The sequence below is a fragment of the Salvelinus namaycush genome, chromosome 16, assembly GCF_016432855.1.
Source record: "Salvelinus namaycush isolate Seneca chromosome 16, SaNama_1.0, whole genome shotgun sequence".
NCBI classification, from domain to species: Eukaryota; Metazoa; Chordata; class Actinopteri; order Salmoniformes; family Salmonidae; genus Salvelinus; species Salvelinus namaycush.
The window spans coordinates 22,514,903-22,535,262 of record NC_052322.1 but is presented as its reverse complement, the minus strand read 5'-3'; the positions used below and the strand labels follow the sequence as shown (position 1 = coordinate 22,535,262).

The following is a 20,360-nucleotide window of genomic DNA, read 5'->3' as shown; positions in this document are numbered from 1 at the left end:
AAGATGAGAGGAGACGCGTCCTCGTTAGGGTCCGCATAATAACTGCAGCGCCACCTCCCCCCACTATCGGTATTGCAAATAATGCAAACTATTCGGGCACAGAATCTGAGAATCAATGTCTTATAAAATTATATGACACATTTCTGTTTTGACCATTTGGCATTACATTTTGTGAGTACTGTATGCATTCATAAGAAATAATTTTGTAGTGCAAAAAGTTCTTCTGAGATATGATCATGCGCAGCACGTCTGCAATGTAGGCGACCTGGAACGCCAACCGTGGCTTAGTTCAAGAGGGTCGGCCTGAGCTGGCGCAGCGCGGACTCGATTACAAAATATAGCGTATATCTGTTGTGTTCACCACCTGTTGTTTGATAGTTGCAGCGATTTACAGATTAATTGATCTATTAAAGAAACTAAAGTAAATAGTTGACCGTTTTAGATGTGACCTCCGAGTTGGCAGATTATTTCGCTACATCGACCCTCGTGTATTGGCCATGGGTTGACGTATGCTGCGTTCAAAACAACTGGAAACTCGGAATTATCTGACTTCCTATTTCAGTGCGTTCACGGTAACTGGGATCACGGGGGAAAAAACGAGCTCCAACTGGGAAACATATTGTAATGAAACAGCGGGGAGCAGGTCTCGAACCCTCGACCTTCAAGCCCGAGGTCCGGCGCGCTATCGACTGTGCCGAAAAAAGCATGATCGTGCGGTAGAGTCGATTTCCGCGCTTATAACCCCTGGGTCGTTACAATATTTTGAACCGTCATCCAACTCGGGAACCTTCGTAGAGTTTCGACTTTCCGACCTGAAAATCACTGACGTCATGGTTTGACGTCTTGTTTTTTTCGGAATTCTCAGTTGTCTTGAAAGCCCCATTATGCCTTGTTCAAAACAATTGGGAAGTCGGAAAAATACGAGCTCAAAACATGACATCAGTTATCGTCAGGTCGGAAAGTCTGAGCGATAGAAAGAGGCCCAATTTCCCGATGTGGAATTCCGAGTTGGATGACCGTTTTTCTTTTTTTTTAAAATCACAGTCGGGGATCGTTTTTTTCCCCGAGTTCGCAGTTGTTTTGAACGCACTGACGTCGGAGATGTCCGAATACCCAGATCCGAGTTCCCTGTTGGTTTGAACGCGGCATCAGTCGTAGATTTGTCACTGTCATGCGCATTTGGGTTGTTGTTTAGATTTTTTTATGACAGGTTGAGGCCTCGGACTAAATTAGGAAAGGAACCCTGTCCCTTGTCAGGGAAATCCGCGATGGAGGGCATGGATTTGGATCTGGACCCGGAGCTTATGCAGAAATTTAGCTGCATGGGCACCACCGATAAAGACATCCTCATAGCCGAGTTTCAGAGACTGCTTGGGTTTCAACTGAACCCCGCTGGATGCGCCTTCTTCCTGGACATGACCAATTGGTGAGCTCGGGGACTTGTGGCCTCTCTGTGTTTGCTAATGCTAACTTAGCTAGCTAGTTAGTTAGCTGTATGACGGATAGTCAGCCAACAATTTGTTTGTGATTTTCTTTTTATTTACAATTCAACGAGCAAAAACTATTATTTTGTGTGTCTATTCTTAGATGTAAAATGTAATTAATTGGTTTGTCATTTGGATTGCTAGCTAGCTAACTAGCTAGTTGTCTACAGCCAGGATAGTCCTTCCTTCAATGAAAAATCATTGACATGTGGGTCTATTTACTATCATTCCATAACGTTATTGTGGGACGTGTAAATTGCATATCTTTATTTTGTACTGTACAGTTATGTTACCGTCAGACTAATTATAATGTCTGGAGAGGATCTTCTTGAATTAACGTTGAACGCATCTTTAACAAGAGTAGTCATCATATCTAGCTAGGCAAATACAACCAATGAGGCTCGTTTGTCCACTCTGATTTTCTTTTTCAGCAATACATTTCTTTCCACATGAAAGTGTCCAGGCATTACAAGACCACGGCCTGGGTCACAACAAGGTTCCAAGCATAGAATTAGAATACTAGAAGGAACATAATTGTTATTATGACCTAGGTCACAATAAGGTTCAATGCATGATTTGTTATTATGACAGTATAAAAGGCCAGCTGGTTAGGGAGAGTATAGATCAGCCATGGTCTGCCAGTGCTGTGAGAAAATTCATTGTTTTACACTATCTTATTGTTATATGCACAGCATGTTTGTTAGCCAGCCAGTTTAAAGGTGTAGTATGCAGAAATTGCTCCGCCATTTCCTGGTTGCTAAAATTCTAATAGTTAGCCTAATTTCAGTATATGTAACAAAAGAAGCAGTCACTATGTAGAGAATCATTGTACCATTTAAACCGCTGTGCAAATATTTTTTCCATAACCAACATTTTTTGACGAAAAATTCAGCTGTTTGAAACTGGTGTTCAAAAGTAAAATACCCCCAAAAACTAAACTTAAGAATGGGTAGCATAGAAATGGCGTACATAGAACAGATCTACCGCTTCTTGGACTTGCTTTCAATGAGAATGACATATCTATAACCCACTTTTCTATGTGAATTTGGTTGTTGCCCAAAAAGTTACATATTGTAGGTTTAAGGCTGTGTCTAGACTTGCAGCTTTAGTATTCTGATCATAAAGTTCTGATCATGGAATTCCAAATGTATCATGCATCTACAACTACATTTAAATGTCCCCCGTGCCCACAGTGAGTCCTGATTCCCTTTTTCAAATGCCAGTATGCATTCTACAAACATTGGAATAGGCAAAATATGATAACACAATATAATTGTTTGGCCTACAAACTATTATGACCCATCTATGGAAAGGTGAGTTTCTTATGAAGACGTTCATGTCGGTTGCTCAAAGACACCCACAAGACTCACCTGAAGATAGCCCGATACAAGAAAAATAATGGAAGTATATATGGTAGTTTAGTGCCTAAAAAAAGGGGGTTAAATATGTATACATTTTTTAAAGTAGTTTCCTGGTCTTTCTTATCTTTCAGATAAAGGACAGACACAACTTCCTTTTTAATATTTCTTGGGACTAGCTGTTTTTCCATGTATGAATCTGTTATTCAATGCATTTCTATGGGCTAATAGCACTAAAGCCAAATTCAGTATTTCATAAATAATTTGGTAATTTTTTTTTATACCTAAAGTGTCAAAATCAAATAGCAAAATTATCTTTGGTGTCGCCATCTTAAAACAATTCCATATGCTAGTGTCTAAGCCTGGAACCCTCCCCCAGGCTTAGACACTAGAGGAGTCATTGGATGAAGGCGTCTTCTGTACAGAGGAGTTTTGTTAAGAGCCACGGCTCGTTCTGAACATTTGGAAGCATAAAGACCTTTCATATCAGCAAGAAATCATTTTCAAAAGGTTAAATTGATACACCCGTTTATAGAGTTAGTGTTCCCACATGGCCATATCCCCATGTTACAGCGCATGTTTACGGAAGACAGAGGGACCACCTGTGATAACTAATTATCTAGCATGCTCCGAACATCTGTGTGTAACAGAAGGCCACTAGAAACCTGTTTTCACTGAAAAATACTGTTGGTTGCAACTGTGATAAAGCCGGTTAAAACCGTGAACAGTAAGTGTATATTTAGAATTTGTGAAATTATGTTTATGTGATATGAAAGTAAAGGGCTTTGTTTCTTGAACCGTATCACAATTGAGAATCGTTTCACATTTAGATGGAGTGTTTGGCTGCCAGAGCCAGTATACCTTTGACAATAATATATAACTTCCTTGGACTTTAAGGAGTAACCGTAAGCTCCTTAAGAGTACATCTTGGGCTAACTGCTAATATACCAACGTTCCATACAAGCAATGCAGTCCATCCACAGCCATACACTGGTTGAAATCAGTTGATGATAGGACTTATAAATGCAACAATTACTGATATTGTATAATTATAACACAGCTTTCCAAGAAAACAAACACTAAGACATTTATGGTCTGTCTACATATATTTTAGATGTCAAAGTTAGAACTATAAATAGTTTATACAATAATTTTAGGTTGACAATAATTATATTGCACACTCTTATATCGCATGCCTTTATTTTCCTGCGTAAGTAAAGCAGGAAATGCATCTCCAATGCCTCTACTGCCATTCATTCCAATTAGACTGGTTTGGATTTCTCCCTGAACACCACAATGGCTTCAATTTTCATACCATTCTGGAACTTTGAGGGGTTATGACATAGTACTTGAGTAGGATCTCTATGGTTCCAAGACCCTCCTTTAGATCATGGGCACGTGCTGCAGTCAGCATGTGGTGCAGTTCAAGTTTCACATGCAGCAATGTTGCAGGTGGAAGGTTTGCCCCCACACAGCAGTGTTCTGCTGTGGAAACGTTTCACAATTTGTTTATTAATGCAACTATGTACACAATACACATCATATCTCGCCGTCGTTCATCATTAGTAATGTTACTGGACAGTTTATCTTCCATGGTTGTGAACGTTATAACCCCATTCATTGACTATTACATTTGTACAGTTTTGCTTCGCTATTGACTATGGCTAGTTAACTAACAACATACTACTGCATCGTGGCAAATGGGCATTCGAAGGCCTTGATTTGTAATCACGTGAGACTATGTATTTGCGCTGTCTCAAATGTGGAACTGCTGCACTCACGTATGACAGGAGGTATGTTGCTGTACATTCAGCTTGCAGCATTTCTGTAGTGTTGCTCTGAGGAACATGCATAATTCTAAAGGTCAATGTCCACTAAAATACATCTGGCCAAATTGTATGAGCAAGGAACATTTGAAAGGGACTAAAAAAACCTTCTCAGAGAATGTAATTCCTGTTGACCAGCTTGTTAGTTAGTAAACGCCTTTAGGGGTGGTGGATCATTGGGCTTGGCTTCAGTGGGCTTGGCTCCCTGTCCTTATCAGAGTGTGTCAGGGGGAGGGATTCAAGAAGCAATACAAGTTACCACAGCAGTGGAAATGTTAAACTAAAGGCACAAGATTGCACCTTTTGACTTACTGACTTGACTTAAACCATTTTATTCCATGAGGAGCATAGGTAATCCATAAATCATCTCCACGCACTCTGTTTTTGGGCAGTTCCTTAAGATTGGTCCTTTAAAAAACCCTATAGTCGATGTCCATGCCCCCGCATAATAAAACAATCACCATTTTAAAAATCCATCAGTTTAAGCTAGATATATCAGTTTTTGCATTGGATGTGTCTCAATCCACCGCATCTGCCAATGTCGCACTTCCGCATCTGCAGTGAAAGGTGACAGCTAGAGTGGTGTTTGTCAGACCATGAGACATCCCGGAAATCAGTCTTCTCACAAAATCGTCTGTAGCGTCCGAACGGTTTGGCCTAGAAAAACCTCTCTATAGAAAGATGACTCTTTGACTGTTTCAACTGTTCTGCCTGCGGCTATGGAACCCTGACCTGTTCACCGGACGTGCTACTTGTCCCAGACCTGCTGTTTTCAACTCTCTAGAGACAGCAGGAGCAGTAGAGATACTCTCAATGATCGGCTATGAAAAGCCAAATTACATTTACTCATGAGGTGCTGACTTGTTGCACCCTCAACAACTACTGTGATTATTATTATTTGACCATGCTGGTCATTTATGAACATCTTGGCCATGTTCTGTTATAATCTCCACCCGGCACAGCCAGAAGAGGACTGGCCACCCCTCATAGTCTGGATCCTCTCTACGTTTCTTCCTAGGTTTTGGCCTTTCTTGGGAGTTTTTCCTAGCCACTGTGCTTCTGCACCTGCATTGCTTGCTGTTTGGGGTTTTAGGCTGGGTTTCTGTACAGCACTTTGATATATCAGCTGATGTAAGAAGGGCTATATAAATACATTTGATTTGACTCTCACCAACACAATGGTGTTCTCAGTTTTGCTCTACAGTGGGCTTGGCTCCATTGTAGAGTCCCAAGCATCTTGGGACTCGTCTGAAGTTGGTACAGCCGATCTGCGAACTTCTGTCTGTAGCGTCCGAACAGTTTAAGGCGAGACTCTCACGAACACGTACAGTACCAGTCAAAAGTTTGGACACCTACTCATTCAAAGGTTTTTCTTTATTTTTATCTACAGACATCTACATTGATGTCTTCACTTTTATTCTACAATTAAAACTATTAAATAACACATATGGAATCATGTAGTAACCAAAGAAAGTGTTAAACAAATCAAAATATATCTTAGATTCTTCAAAGTAGCCACCTTTTTGCTTTGATGACAGCTTTGCACACTCTTGGCATTCTCTGAAACAGCTTCATGAGGTAGTCACCTGGAATGCATTTCAATTAACAGGTGTGCCTTGTTAAAAGTTAATTTGTGGAATTTCTTAATGCGTTTGAGCCAATCAGTTGTGTTGTGACAAGGTACGGGTGGTATACAGAAGATAGCCCTATTTGGTAAAAGACCAAGTCCATATTATGGCAAAAACAGCTCAAATAAGCAAAGAGAAACGACAGTCCATCATTACTTTTAGACATGGTCAGTCAATCCGGAAAATGTCAAGAACTTTGAAAGTTTCTCCAAGTGCAGTCGCAAAAACCATCAAGCGCTATGATGAAACTGGCTCTAGTGAGGACCGCCAAAGAAAAGAAAGACCCAGAGTTACCTCTGCTGCAGAGGATAAGTTCATTAGAGTTAATTGCACCTCAGATTGCAGCCCAAATAAATGCTTCATAGAGTTCAAGTAACAGACACATCTCAAAATCAACTGTTCAGAGGAGACTGCGTGAATCAGGCCTTCCTTCATGGTCAAATTGCTGCAAAGAAACCACTACTAAAGGACACCAATAAGAAGAAGAGACTTCCTTGTGCCAAGAAACACGAGCAATGGACATTGGACCGGTGGAAATCTGTCCTTTTGGTTTGATGATTCCAAATGTGAGATTTTTGGTTCCAACTGCCGTGTCTTTGTGAGACGCAGAGTAGGTGAACGGATGATCACCGCATGTGTGGTTCCCACCCTGAAGCATGGAAAAAGAAAAGCAGCCAACAAGTGCTCAGCATATGTGGGAACTCCTTCAAGACTGTTGGAAAAGCATTCCAGGTGAAGCTGATTGCGAGAATGCCAAGAGTGTACAAAGCTGTCAAGGCAAAGAGTGGCTACTTTGAAGAATCTCAAATATTAAATATATTTTGATGTTTAACACTTAATTTTTGGTCACTACATGGTTCCATATGTGTTATTTAATAGTTTTGATGTCTGCACTGTTATTCTACAATGTAGAAAATAGTAAAAATAAAGAGAAACCCTGGAATGGTGTGGAATAGATGTGTCCAAATATTTGACTGGTACGGTACATATTTTGACGTCTGAAAAGTCGTCTGAAGGCCCCCCGGTACCAGTTGAAAAAAATTTATGAAAGTGTATATATGAAGAGTGTTTTTAGTGCCAACATTAAATACATATAAAAACATTTTTTAAATAAATTCAAAGCTGATCTTATATCTCTCAGGTAAACTTCCTTTTTAGATTTTTTTTGGGGGGGCTATCTGTTAAATGTTGTGAATCTACTATTCAATGTGTTTGTATGGGCTAATAGCAGTAGGCCAAATGTGAAGTTTTTCATCAAATATTTTTTTATGTACTTCAAGGGGTCTTAATTCAAGACAGGGTTTAGTCTGTAGATTAAAGTTGCAATATGCAGAAATCGTTCTGCCATTTCATGGTTGCAAAAATCTGAATAGTTTGACTAATTTCAGTTTATATGACAAAACAAGCAATGTCTAGTGTAGAGAATCATTGTACCATCTTAACCGCTGTGAAATATATATTTTCAATAACCAATCATGTTGTATTTTCAGCTGTTTGAAGCTGGTGTACTAAACCGAATGTAAAAGACGCAAAAACAAAACTGTGCAACGTAAGACAAAAAAAATACAAAGGTTTGAGTGAGAGGACTAACTGGTGTGTCCAAATGGCCACACACCTCTCCAAAGTGTGCACAGTTCCTGAGTAATTTCAATGCACTTTTGAATCAGAGTATTCAACTATGAGGTTCTTTTCTTTTTTCAGCTATCTTAGCTGTGCCGTTTTAGGAACTAAAACAAGTACACTTATAGTTGTTTTATTTGGAACACAATCCTGCATCCCCGCCATAACAACATTTATGTTGCTGTTTATCCAATCTGAAAACAACCCATTTATAAATTGCAATCTGGGTCAGGTGGGCATCATTTGAAAGCTTGTTCTATTGCCAACATGACTATCTAATAATTAATTCACTTAGGATTTGTGATATGTTGCCTGAAAAATAATTGGGCAATATTTATATGGTCCCCTTTCAAACAGCCACATTTTTACCACATTCTTATTGGCATTCGCCTTTTATATCACAATTTCTTGCTGCCACTAACCGGTCATCACTAGCTACCGCAAAGTCATGAACCCCGCCTATTTATAAAATGTATCTTCTTAAAATCTGATTTTTAACTTAACCACACTTCTAACCTTATTTTTAACCCTAACCTTAAATTAAGACCAAAAAGCATTTGTTTCCCCCCCCCCCCCAAGAATTTGTATGATATAGCCAATTTTGACTTTGTATTTGTGGTAACTAGTGGAAACCCAACTGAGCAAGAGACATTCAAATTAGCCAGAGCCACAAAGTAAAAATATTATAAAAATTCATTAAAACAAACATAAGCTTGTGCCTCAACACAATCCTGTCTCGCAGCTCTACGGACAATTCCTTCGACCTCATGGCTTGGTTTTTGCTCTGACATGCATTGTCAACTACGGGACCTTATATAGACAGGTGTGTGCCTTTACAAATCATGTCCAATCAGTTGAATTTACCACAGGTGGACTCCAATCACGTTGTAGAAACATCCAGGATGATCAATGGAAACAGGATGCACCTGAGCTCAATTTCGAGTCTCATAGCAAAAGGTTTGAATACTTTATGTAAATAAGGTATTTCTGGTTTTAATTGTTAATACAAAAGCAAACATTTCAAAACCTGGTTTCACTTTGTAATTATGGGGTATTGTGTGTAGATTTCAGAAACAAATATATTTAGTCAATTTTAGAATAAGGCTGTAACAAAATTTTGAAAAAGTCAATGGGTAGGAATACTTTCCAAAGCCACTCCACCAATCAGGCCTTTATGGTATGTGTCCAGACTGAAGCCACTCCTCAGTAAAACGAACATGACAGCCCGCTTGGAGTTTGCCAAAAGGTACCTAAAGGACTCTGACCATGGGAAACAAGATTGAACTATTTGGCCTGAAAGCCAAGTGTCACGTCTGGAGGAAACGTGGCACCATCCCTATGGTGAATGGTGGTGCATGGTGGTGGCTGCATCATGTTGTGGGGATGTTTTTCAGCGGTAGGGACTGGGAGAGTAGTCAGGATCGAGGGAAAGCAAAGAGATCAGAGAGATCCTTGGGGAAAACCTGCTCCAGAGCGCTCAGGACCTCAAACTGGGGCGAAGGTTCACCTTCCAACAGGACATCGACCCTAAGCACACAGCCAAGACAACGCAAGAGTGACTTCAGGACAAGTCTCTGAATGTCCTTGAGTGGCCCAGCCAGAGCCCGGACTTGAACCCGATCAAACATCTCTGGAGAGACCTGAAAATAGTTTAGCAGCGATGTTCCCCATCCAACCTAACAGAGCTTGAGAGGATCTGCAGAAAAGAATGGGAGAACCTCTCCAAATACAGGTGCGCCAAGCTTGTAGCGTCATACCCAAGAAGACTCGGCTGTAATCGCTGCCAAAGGTGCTTCAACAAAGTACTGAGTAACGGTTCTGAATACTTATGTAAATATAATGTATTTTTTATATATATATATATATACACACACACACACACACACACACACACACGGTTGAATTCAGAAGTTTACATACACCTTAGCCAAATACATTTAATCCTAGTTAAATTCCCTGTCTTAGGTCAGTTAGGATCACCACTTTATTTTAAGAAGGTGAAATGTCAGAATATTAGTAGAGAGACTGATTTATTTCAGCTTTTAGTTCTTTCATCACATTCCCAGTGGGTCAGAAGTTTACATACTCATTTCCTTTTAAATTGTTTAACTTGGGTCAAATGTTTCGGGTAGCCTTCCACAAGCTTCCCACAATAATTTGGGTGAATTTTGGCCCATTCCTCCTGACAGAGCTGGTATAACTGAGTCAGGTTTGTAGGCCTCCTTGCTCATGCACACTTTTTCAGTTCTGGACAAAAATGTTCTATGGGATTGAGATCAGGGCTTTGTGATGGCCACTCCAATACCTTGACTTTGATGTCCTTAAGCCATTTGCCACAACTTTGGAAGTATGCTTGGGGTCATTGTCCATTTGGAAGACCCATTTGAGACCAATCTTTAACTTCCTGACTGATGTCTTGATGTTGCTTCAATATATCCACATCAATTTCCTCCCTCATGATGCCATTTATTTTGTGAAGTGCACCAGTCCCTCCTGCAGCAAAGCACCCCAACAACATGATGCTGCCACCCCCATGCTTCACGGTTGGGATGGTGTTCTTCGGCTTGCAAGCCTCCCCCTTTTTCCTCCAAACATAACGATGGTCATTATGGCCAAACAGTTATATTTCTGTTTCATCAGACCAGAGGACATTTCTCCAAAAAGTACAATCTTTGTCCCCATGTGCAGTTGCAAACCGTTGTCTGGCTTTTTTATGGCGGTTTTAGAGCAGTGATTTCTTCCTTGCTGAGCGGCCTTTCAGGTTATGTCGATATAGGACTCGTTTTACTGTGGATATAGATACTTTTGTACCTGTTTCCTCCAGCATCTTCACATGGTCCTTTGCTGTTGTTCTGGGATTGATTTGCACTTTTCGCACCAAAGTACGTTCATCTCTAGGAGACAGAACACGTCTCCTTCCTGAGCGGTATGATGGCTGCGTGGTCCCATGGTGTTTATACTTGCGTACTATTGTTTGTACAGATGAACGTGATACATTCAGGCATTTGGAAATTGCTCCCAAGGATGAACCAGACTTGTGGAGGTCTACAATTTTTTTTTCTGAGGTCTTGGCTGATTTCTTTTGATTTTCCCATGATGTCAAGCGAAGAGGTACTGCGTTTGAAGGTAGGCCTTGAAATACATCCACAGGTACAACTCCAATTGACTCAGGCTAATTGACATCATTTATCAGAAGCTTCTAAAGCCGTGACATAATTTTCTGGAATTTTCCAAGCTGTTTAAAGGCACAGTCAACTTAGTGTATGTAAACTTCTGACTAACTGGAATTGTGATACAGTGAATTATAAGTGAAATAATCTTTCTGTAAACAATTGTTGGAAAAATGACTTGTGTCATGCACAAAGTAGATGTCCTAACCGACTTGCCAAAACTATAGTTTGTTAACAAGAAATTTGTAGAGTGGTTGAAACACTTAGGTTGGAGTCATTATTCATATATATATTTAAAAAAATGTAAACATGTTTTTGCTTTGTCATTATGGGGTATTGATGATTGATGAAAAAGGCCAATGTCTCTTGCTTAAACAGACAGGTGTTTTTTGCCTTGAGCCGAGTATGAGGGGGCCTGAAGCGAATAAATTATATTTAAAAAAATATATATATAGATGTTCCCTATGGTTTGTATTAATTTGTTTTAGATATGTTACGAATTTGCACAACGTACACTACCGTTCAAAAGTTTGGGGTCAGTTAGAAATGTCCTTGTTTTTGAAAGAAAAGCACTTATTCTAATGGACAAAAACAACATCAAAATGATCATAAATACAGTGTAGACAACTATTGTAGCTGGAAACGGCAGAATTATTTTAAAATATATGTTTTTAGGAAATATCTACATAGTGGGCCTCTGTACGCCTATCAGCAACCATCACCCCTGTGTTCCAATGGCACGTTGTTAGCTAATCCAAGTTTAAAATTATAAAAGGCTAATTGGTCATTAGAAAACCCTTTTGCAATTAGCACAGCTGAAAACTGTTGTTCCGATTAAAGAAGCAATAAAACTGGCCTTCTTTTGACTAGTTGAGTATCTGCAGCATAGACATTTGTCGGTTCGATTACAGGCTTAAAATGGCCAGAAACAAAGACCTTTCTTCTGAAACTCGGCAGTCTATTCTTGTTCTGAGAAATTAAGGCTATTCCATGCGAGAAATTGCCAAGAAACTGAAGATCTCGTACAACGCTGTGTACTACTCCCTCCACAGAACAGCGCAAACTGGCTCTAACCAGAATAGAAAGAGGAGTGGGAGGCCCCGGTGCACAACTGAGCAAGAGGACAAGTACATTAGAGAGTCTAGTTTGCCTCAAAAGTCCTCAACTGGTAGCTTCATTATATAGTACCCGCAAAACACCAGTCTCGACATCAAAAGGGAAGAGGCGACTCCGGGATGTTGGCCTTCTAGCCATTGAAGAGGAGTGGGACAACATTCCACAGGCCACAATCAACAGCCTGATGTGAAGGAAATGTGTCTCGCTGCATGAGGCAAATGGTGGTCACACCAAATACAGACTGGTTTTCTGATCCACGCCCCTCTTTTTTTTTTCTGTGACCAACAGATGCATATCTGTATTCCCAGTCATGTGAAATCTGACCCGGCCTCCCGGGTGGCGCAGTGGTCTAGGGCACTGCATCGCAGTGCTAGCTGCGCCACCAGAGTCTCTGGGTTCGCGCCCAGGCTCTGTCGCAGCCGGCCGCAACCGGGAGGTCCGTGGGGCGACGCACAATTGGCATAGCGTCGTCCGGGTTAGGGAGGGTTTGGCCGGTAGGGATATCCTTGTCTCAGTATGTAAAAAAAAAAATGTAATAAAATGTATGCACTCTACTGTAAGTCGCTCTGGATAAGAGCGTCTGCTAAATGACTAAAATGTAATGTAAAATGTAAATCCATAGATCAGGGCCTAATGAATTTGTTTCAATTGACTGATTTCCTTATATGAACTGTAACTCAGTAAAATCGTTGAAATTGTTGCGTTTTATATCTTTGTTCAGTATACTTTTAGTCTAGTCTCTGAGACCAGGCTGAATTCAGGCACTTATGTACCCAAATCTGCCAGTTTCAACCCGTATAGGGGTGTGTTTGTAACGGGTTAAGTTTTCTTCAAACAAGTCTTCCTTTAGTATAAATATGGTATTTTTGCTTGATTTCCCCCTCTTTTCAACCTCCACCTTTTGCATCAAAACGGGGATAGTTGTATTCTACTAACTGATATCCATTTCTTTCCCCCATTTTTATGTCTCTCATAGGAACTTACAAGCAGCCATCGGAGCCTACTATGACTTTGAAAGCCCCAACATCAATGCACCATGCATGTCTTTTGTTGGGGATGTGACAATCGGTGAGGGGGAGTCTGTTCCCCCTGACACACCATTCACTAAGACGTGGAGGATACAGAACACAGGTTGGTTGAAGTGAAAAGACCCTTTAGGAGCAGCATACAGTCACAGCCTAACAAACTACTGATCGTTACTGCGGCTGGCAATTGAGGTAATGGTTTATCAATTTCATCATGTGTAATTTGTTTGTTTGTCTCTCGCAGGAGCAGAGTCATGGCCCCCTGGGGTATGTCTGAAGTATGTTGGAGGGGACCAATTTGGTCATGTGAACATGGTGATGGTGCGCTCATTAGACCCCCAGGAGATGGCTGATGTCAGTGTGCAGATGCGTAGCCCAGCGGCTCCTGGCATGTACCAGGGCCAGTGGAGGATGTGCACAGCCACAGGACTCTTCTATGGGGGTGAGAAACTTTATTTAGCAGTCAACTGTTTAGCACCGATTTTAACAAATTATAAATGTATTTGTTTAAACCTTTCCACATCCGTTAGAAAGTATACTCTGATGTAACGTGTTACCGCAGTCAAATGTTGAATCCACCAATGCTTTCATCACTTGAAATATATTGAAGGTCTAATGCTTATACTAGGTGTAGTTTTCTAAAAACCTTTCCCCCGGTGGAGTGTTAACATTATTTTTTCCCCACTGTAGATATGATCTGGGTGATCCTCAGCGTGGAGGTGGGAGGCCTCTTGGGTGTGACGCAGCAGCTGTCTTCCTTCCAGGCCGAGTTTAACACCCAGCCTGCCCGCAACGTGGAGGGAGACTACAACCCCTTCGCCTCTCCACAGAAACACGCCGGTAGCAACGACAACAGTCACCGTGACGACAGTGGTCTCAAGGACCCCGCGGACACCTGGGAGGGTGGCCCGGACGAAATGCAGCAAGAGCAAAATGGACTGTCACAAAACTCTGTGAATATAGCAACAAACGGTCTCCAAAGCAACTTATCAGTAGTGACTTACAGCCAGGTAAGACCTATATGGAGCAACAATAAACTTCTTAGGGATACACGTATAACCAAAACTTTGTATTTATTAATATTTTTCTATATCCACAAGATGTTTCTTTATTTTCCCCACAGGGTATTCACGGACCCTATCCTTTTGGGCAGTCTTAAGACATGGGAAACATCGTCACAACCAGGCAGCACTGTGTTCCTGGATTCACATCAACTAATGAGGGAGGATTACCTGTGGCTGGTGGAGTATCCTGAGATTCATATAAACACTTATGCAAAGTCCCACCTCCACTTTACTGCAAAACAAACAGAAACCAGAAGACATAGCTGCTCTGTTCTGTCCCAGCATACGACTCAACCAACAACATCCCACATCCAGTGTATGCATGTGTGAATGCTAAGTTAAAAATGAGAGTGCTACAAATCTTTTTAAAAGCGATGAGAAGTTTTTTTTCTGATCTTTATTTTTTGTTTTTTAGTTGTCGTGTCTGAATGCAGTTGAGACTATAGTGATGAAAGGAGTAGTGTGTGTCTGTTTGCGTGGTTGTGTGTGTTTGCGTGTGTTGTGCAACCTGAAAGAGACAGACTAGGGAGGAAAAGCCATTTATTTTGCGTACTGATCCTCTAGTTCCTAAACTGACTTAAAAAAATGTAATCTGTTCTCTTCTTACTTTTTTATCCTAATTTCACAGTGTATACTTTTCAGGGACAGGAGAGTAATTCCACAAATTCAGCAGCCTGATATGCATGTATTGTTGTTGATGTATTCTGGTAACATCAAATGAAGAACAGCTCATTCACATGCATTTCCTGTTCACTATTTGCTGTAGCTTCACTTTGATTCTGTTACTCTGAAGTTGAGCTACAGTATATCCATCCACTAGAGGGAGGTCTTTATCAAAATTGCAGTTGCCCAGTCCTGTAAAAAGAAAAAGAAACATTAACATTTACTCAAAGGATCCACTATATCAGGGTCAATACATGGAAAGTAGATTTGTATCAGCACCCTGTAGGTTCAATTTGTTTTCATTTGTTCTGTAAGATTGCAAAAGTCCACATGTTGCAAAGCCATGACGTTTCTGGCTTTTATTGTCTTGAGTTGAATGTATTTGCAGAATGTAGAGCTATGTTGTTTTGAAGCATCTTTGCTTATTTTGCCCAAAGATCTTATACATTTGCTTTGAAAAAGGCACAGCTTGATTAATGTTTTCTGATTTTCTAGCCATTTTGCTAATGATCCTGGGCTTTGGAATAAACTGTTGAGGGAAAATTCTGAAATCACAATTAGTGTCCTCTTGCTCAGACATTAAAATGTTAAACAACTCGTTCTTTCAAATATTTGTTTGTACCGGCAGTCAATTCATTAGTCCCTCAAGAGTCTATGTAAAGAATGTGTGAAAGGTTCTGAACAGTTATTCTGAAAAGTACTTTTTCTCTCATGGCTAACTACCAGGATGTTTGAAGTGGGCAGGGTGCTTCTATTCATGACCGACAACTCGCCTTGACTGACAGCTCTTTGAAATGCCTATGTCAAGCAACTTGGATGCGGTGAGCGGCGTTGCAATACAGTTATCTCAAGCTAATTTGGTAATACATAAAGCAACTCAAACAACATTGAAATTGCATCAATGATATTTGTTTTGGCATGTCTCTTGTGATGCGGTTCACAGCAGCACTGATGGATGTGTTGGCTTGACAACTGCGTTGGCGTTTTAAACGACCCTTCTCCCTCTTTTGTTCCATGCTGGGTGAAGACCTAGCTAGCCAGTAACACCAGACACAGATGAATGGGGAAACATATGTGTCTTTTCCACAGATTAATAGGGTAGACTTTTCATTATATTTGCTGACACCCTACAGTAAAATGTTGGCACCAGTAGAGTAGCTATCTAGCTATACAAACCAAGCCCCTACGAACACACCTTTGCCGATGTTGGTTAGAAGGTGGTACTTATTTAAATTAGGTAAGACAGTATCATGTTACCACTAGTGTATTAAAATTAGAGTTAAAGTGATGTCCCCTTAATAATGAATTCAAGTGTTTGACATGGGGGAGCGGACCAGGAACTTTATGATCAAACTTTATCATTGTAGAAGCAACAGTCATTTTTCATACTTTGGTCATCATATTTTGATCTGGTTTCATCCAAATATCATTCAATTTCATCAAAAACATGATTTTGACTGTTCAAGACCTTTTAAGTTACTTGCACTAACTGGCTAATCTCTATGCACTGAGTAGTTAACTATCGCTTCTTTTACTATGGTCAGTTGTCTTTACACTTCAGTTTCATGCCTGGAAGGCTATATGCCTTTTTATCTTGTATTTGTTATCTTTCCATCTGCAACTAGTGAAAACTTTGACAACCTGGCTAGCGAGATTACCTTTTTCAAATATTCACTTTACATAGGGGGGAGTAGGGCAACAAACAGCAGCACACTCATTTACCCCCAGGGATGACTGTGTACTATGAAAATGTCACAGCAGTATCATTGTCCAGAACCACACCTCTTGTCATGGTTGATCTGCCTAGGTAACAGTATGCCCTGACGGCATTTGGAAATATCTTGGATCAATTGCATGTGCTCTTGAAACCTATGAAGCATGGTAATGACAAACGTTTCTCCTCGTCTTAAAAACAAATTAATACACTGCCCTCTAATCTCCCTGGTTGCGTCTCAAATCGCCCCCAATTCCCTTTTATAGTTCCCTTACTATATAGGGAATAGGGTACCATACCATTTGGGACACATCCCCATTTTTATCTTTTTCATTTACAATTGGATGTCATGTATGTACTGAGTGATACGTTTGCTTCTTTTTTGGTATGGTAGATTTTTCTTTCTTTGAAGTTTTCAGGGGTCAGAGTGGTGAATGGATGACTTGGTGCTAGAGTCTACAGCAGCACATTTATGAGACAAAGTCAGAGCAAAGAAATGAAAGCCCTCTTTCTGTATGTTTGAATGAACATTTGTATAATTAAATTATCACTGAAAACCAAATGCTGGCCGTTTCTCCATGGTCTTTATTTTTTACATACTTTATCTTGCGTTCACTAGTTTTGCAGTAATACATTTCTCTCCAGATTAAATTTTTTAACTGATCAGATTTAATCATGCACTAAAGACACAAAAAACATGTATTTATTATGTACAGGTAGTGGAAATGGATGCCTGTAACATTTACTAAGCAAGCAACTTAAGAATGAATAACTTGCTTTCATTAACTGTAACTTTTCCTCTACTAATGTCAATAAGCTCTCCAAATCAAAAGGTCATGATGACTAATGTCACTAGTTTTTGTTCAGGTTTCCACTACACTATATAACTGATTACTTTGCACCAAATTTAACAGTGGTTCATTCATACAATCACCCAGACTGATGGCTGGAATTAATTTATCTCATGTGGCATTGATCAACATTTTTGGCATGATTAAATTAAAATACTAAACATCTTATGAAAAGCCAATAAATATCCAGTTAGACAAGGATATAAACGTAATTATTAGAAGGTAAAGCTGCATGGGCCTATGTCTAAGGTATGGGATAGTGAAAAGCTCTGACTGAAGAAGAGGGGATAGCCTCCACATACAGTAGACTAAAACATTTCAGGAGATTTAAGGAGATTCTTGAGAGGTATTAAACAAATTCTCAGATTAGTTTTATTACTGTAATGTAAAGCTGCAAATTTCTCACGTCTCGAACGCTACTTCCGGAGGTAGCACACGACCCTTGCCCGAGAGTTGCCCCCCTCCAAGCAGGACAATTTAAACTGAATTGTCTCTTTGAGCCCAACACTCCTACAGTAAAAATCTTAATAGCAGAGCAAGGTTTTTGCTTCATCACTCTTCAGTCTGAATAAGTGTTAAACTCCCAGGGCAGAAAGTAAGTACTTGGCCAGTGGGCAATTCTACAGTAACAGAATTTGTTTACTTTAAAAGTATGCCAAACAAAAACCTTGTAAAGTTAAACAAACCATCCAACTCTATGCACAAGGACTACTTTTAATAATTTCCACTGAAAATGTAACAAAAACACATTTACTCGAAGAACAATGCAGATGTAAAGTTTGGTAACAGGATGCCGGTAAAATCTGTTTTTTATTTGACCACATTTTCAAAAAAGTCTTATCTATTTCAAAGATTTCTGCAGTAAGATTGGGATGTCAGCTATGATGACACCTTGAGTTTGAAAAAAATATATTTTGGTTATTGAACTACAGTAAGTGAAGTGGATTAACACCCGGTAAGATGCAGACCTTTTTATCTCCCAAGAGAGTTCTCATCCGTAATTATCACAGCTGTCTACATTCCTCCACAGGCCAACACTACTCTGGCACTCAGCAAACTGTATGGGGCCATAAACAAATAAGAAACCGCTTACCCGGAGGTGGCGTTTCTGGTGGGCGGAGTCTTTAACACAGGGAGACTTAAAACCATCCTACCTCACATCTACCGACACGTCTCCTGCGCCTCTAGGGGGCGCTAAAACTCTAGACCATTTTTATTCTACCCACAGAAACACATACAAAGTCCTCTCTTCGGCAAATCGTAACATTACTCCATTCTCCTGCTTCCTGTTTGCAAACAAAAGCTCGAACAGGAAGTACCAATACGGAAGTGGTCGGACAAAGCAGACGCGAAGCTACAAGACTGTTTTGCTAGTACAGACTGGGATATGTTCCGGGATTCATCCGATAACATTGAGGAGTTTACAGTCCCAGGCTTCATAAATAAGTGCATAAATGATGTCGACCCCACAGTGACCATAAGAATGTATCCAAACCAAAAACCATGGATGACAGGCAACATCCGCACGGGGCTAAAAGTTAGAGCTACCGCTTACAATGAATGGAACACAGACATGGACGCATACAAGAAATCCCGCTAAGACCTCCGACGAAACATGAAACATGAAAAATTACAATATAGGAGGAAGGTGGAATTCTATTACACTGGCTACGATGCTTGTTGTATGTGGCAGGGCTTGCAGACGATAACGGATAGCAATTCCAACTATACAGGAGCTTATCGTCTAAACTATTTTGTACATAATTCACATTAACGGGTCTGTAGTGGAGCGGGTTGAAAGTTTCAAGTTCCTTGGTGTCCATATCACCAACAAACTATCATGGACCAAACACACCAAGACAGTCGTGAAGAGGGCACAACAACAACTTTTCTCCCTCAGGAGACTGAAAAGATTTGGCATGGTCCCCAGATCCTCAAAAAGATCTACAGCTGCACCATCGAGAGCATCATGACCGGTTGCATCACCGCCTGGTATGGCAACTGCTCGGCATCCGATCGTAAGGCGCTACAGAGGTGGCAAAGCTTCCTGCCATCCAGGACCTATATACTAGGTGGTGTCAGAGGAAGGCCCAAAAAATTGGCAAAGACTCCAGTCACCCAAGCCATAGACTGTTCTCTCTGCTACTGCATGGCAAGTGGTACCGGAGCACCAAGTCTAGGTCCAAAAAGCTCCTTAACAGCTTCTACCCCCAAGCCATAAAACAATTAATCAAATGGCCACCTGGACTACAAATGACCCCCCCCCCCCCCCCTTTGTTTTTACACTGCTGCTACTCGCTGTTTATTATCTATGCATAGTCACAATACCCCTACCTACATGTACAAATAACTTTGATTAACCTATACCCCTGTACATTGACTCGGTACCGGTACCCCCTGTATATAGCCTCTGTATTGTTATTTTATTGTGTTACTTTAAATTACATTTTATACTTTAATTTATTTAGTAAATATTTTCTTAACTATATTTCTTGAACTGCATTTCACGGTAAAGTTGTATTCGTATTTGTACCTGTTGTATTCGCCGCATGTGACAAATAACATTTGATTTGATTTGACATAGTGTTGCACACTTGATTCATGTAATTATTCATAAAAGCCTTTAATTTTCAATTTGGCTAACAGAGCAAAAATGCTGTCTACTACTACTAAGGTAATTAAGGCAATAATTGCAGGGACATGTGGTGTAGGAGAGCCATTGTCTTTACACTGTAGCACTCAGAGGGGGGCATGTGGTGTAGATGTCTCAAACACTACCTCAGGAGTTAGCATGGGAGACACCTTTTAAAGAGATATTTGAATTTAGATCTGTCTCTTTAC

The 20,360-nt window shown here is 40.4% G+C and overlaps 1 protein-coding gene across 1 annotated transcript; it reads left to right on the top strand.

The window, feature by feature from the left end:
• The first annotated feature begins 910 nt into the window (after positions 1-910).
• LOC120061189 (protein ILRUN-like) lies at positions 911-15,551 on the top strand. The gene is made up of 5 exons (XM_039010799.1): positions 911-1,426; positions 13,179-13,333; positions 13,472-13,669; positions 13,918-14,237; positions 14,351-15,551. The coding sequence occupies exons 1-5, from the start codon at positions 1,269-1,271 to the stop codon at positions 14,384-14,386; spliced, it is 867 nt and encodes a 288-aa protein (XP_038866727.1). The 5' UTR covers positions 911-1,268; the 3' UTR covers positions 14,387-15,551.
• Positions 15,552-20,360: the final 4,809 nt, after the last annotated feature.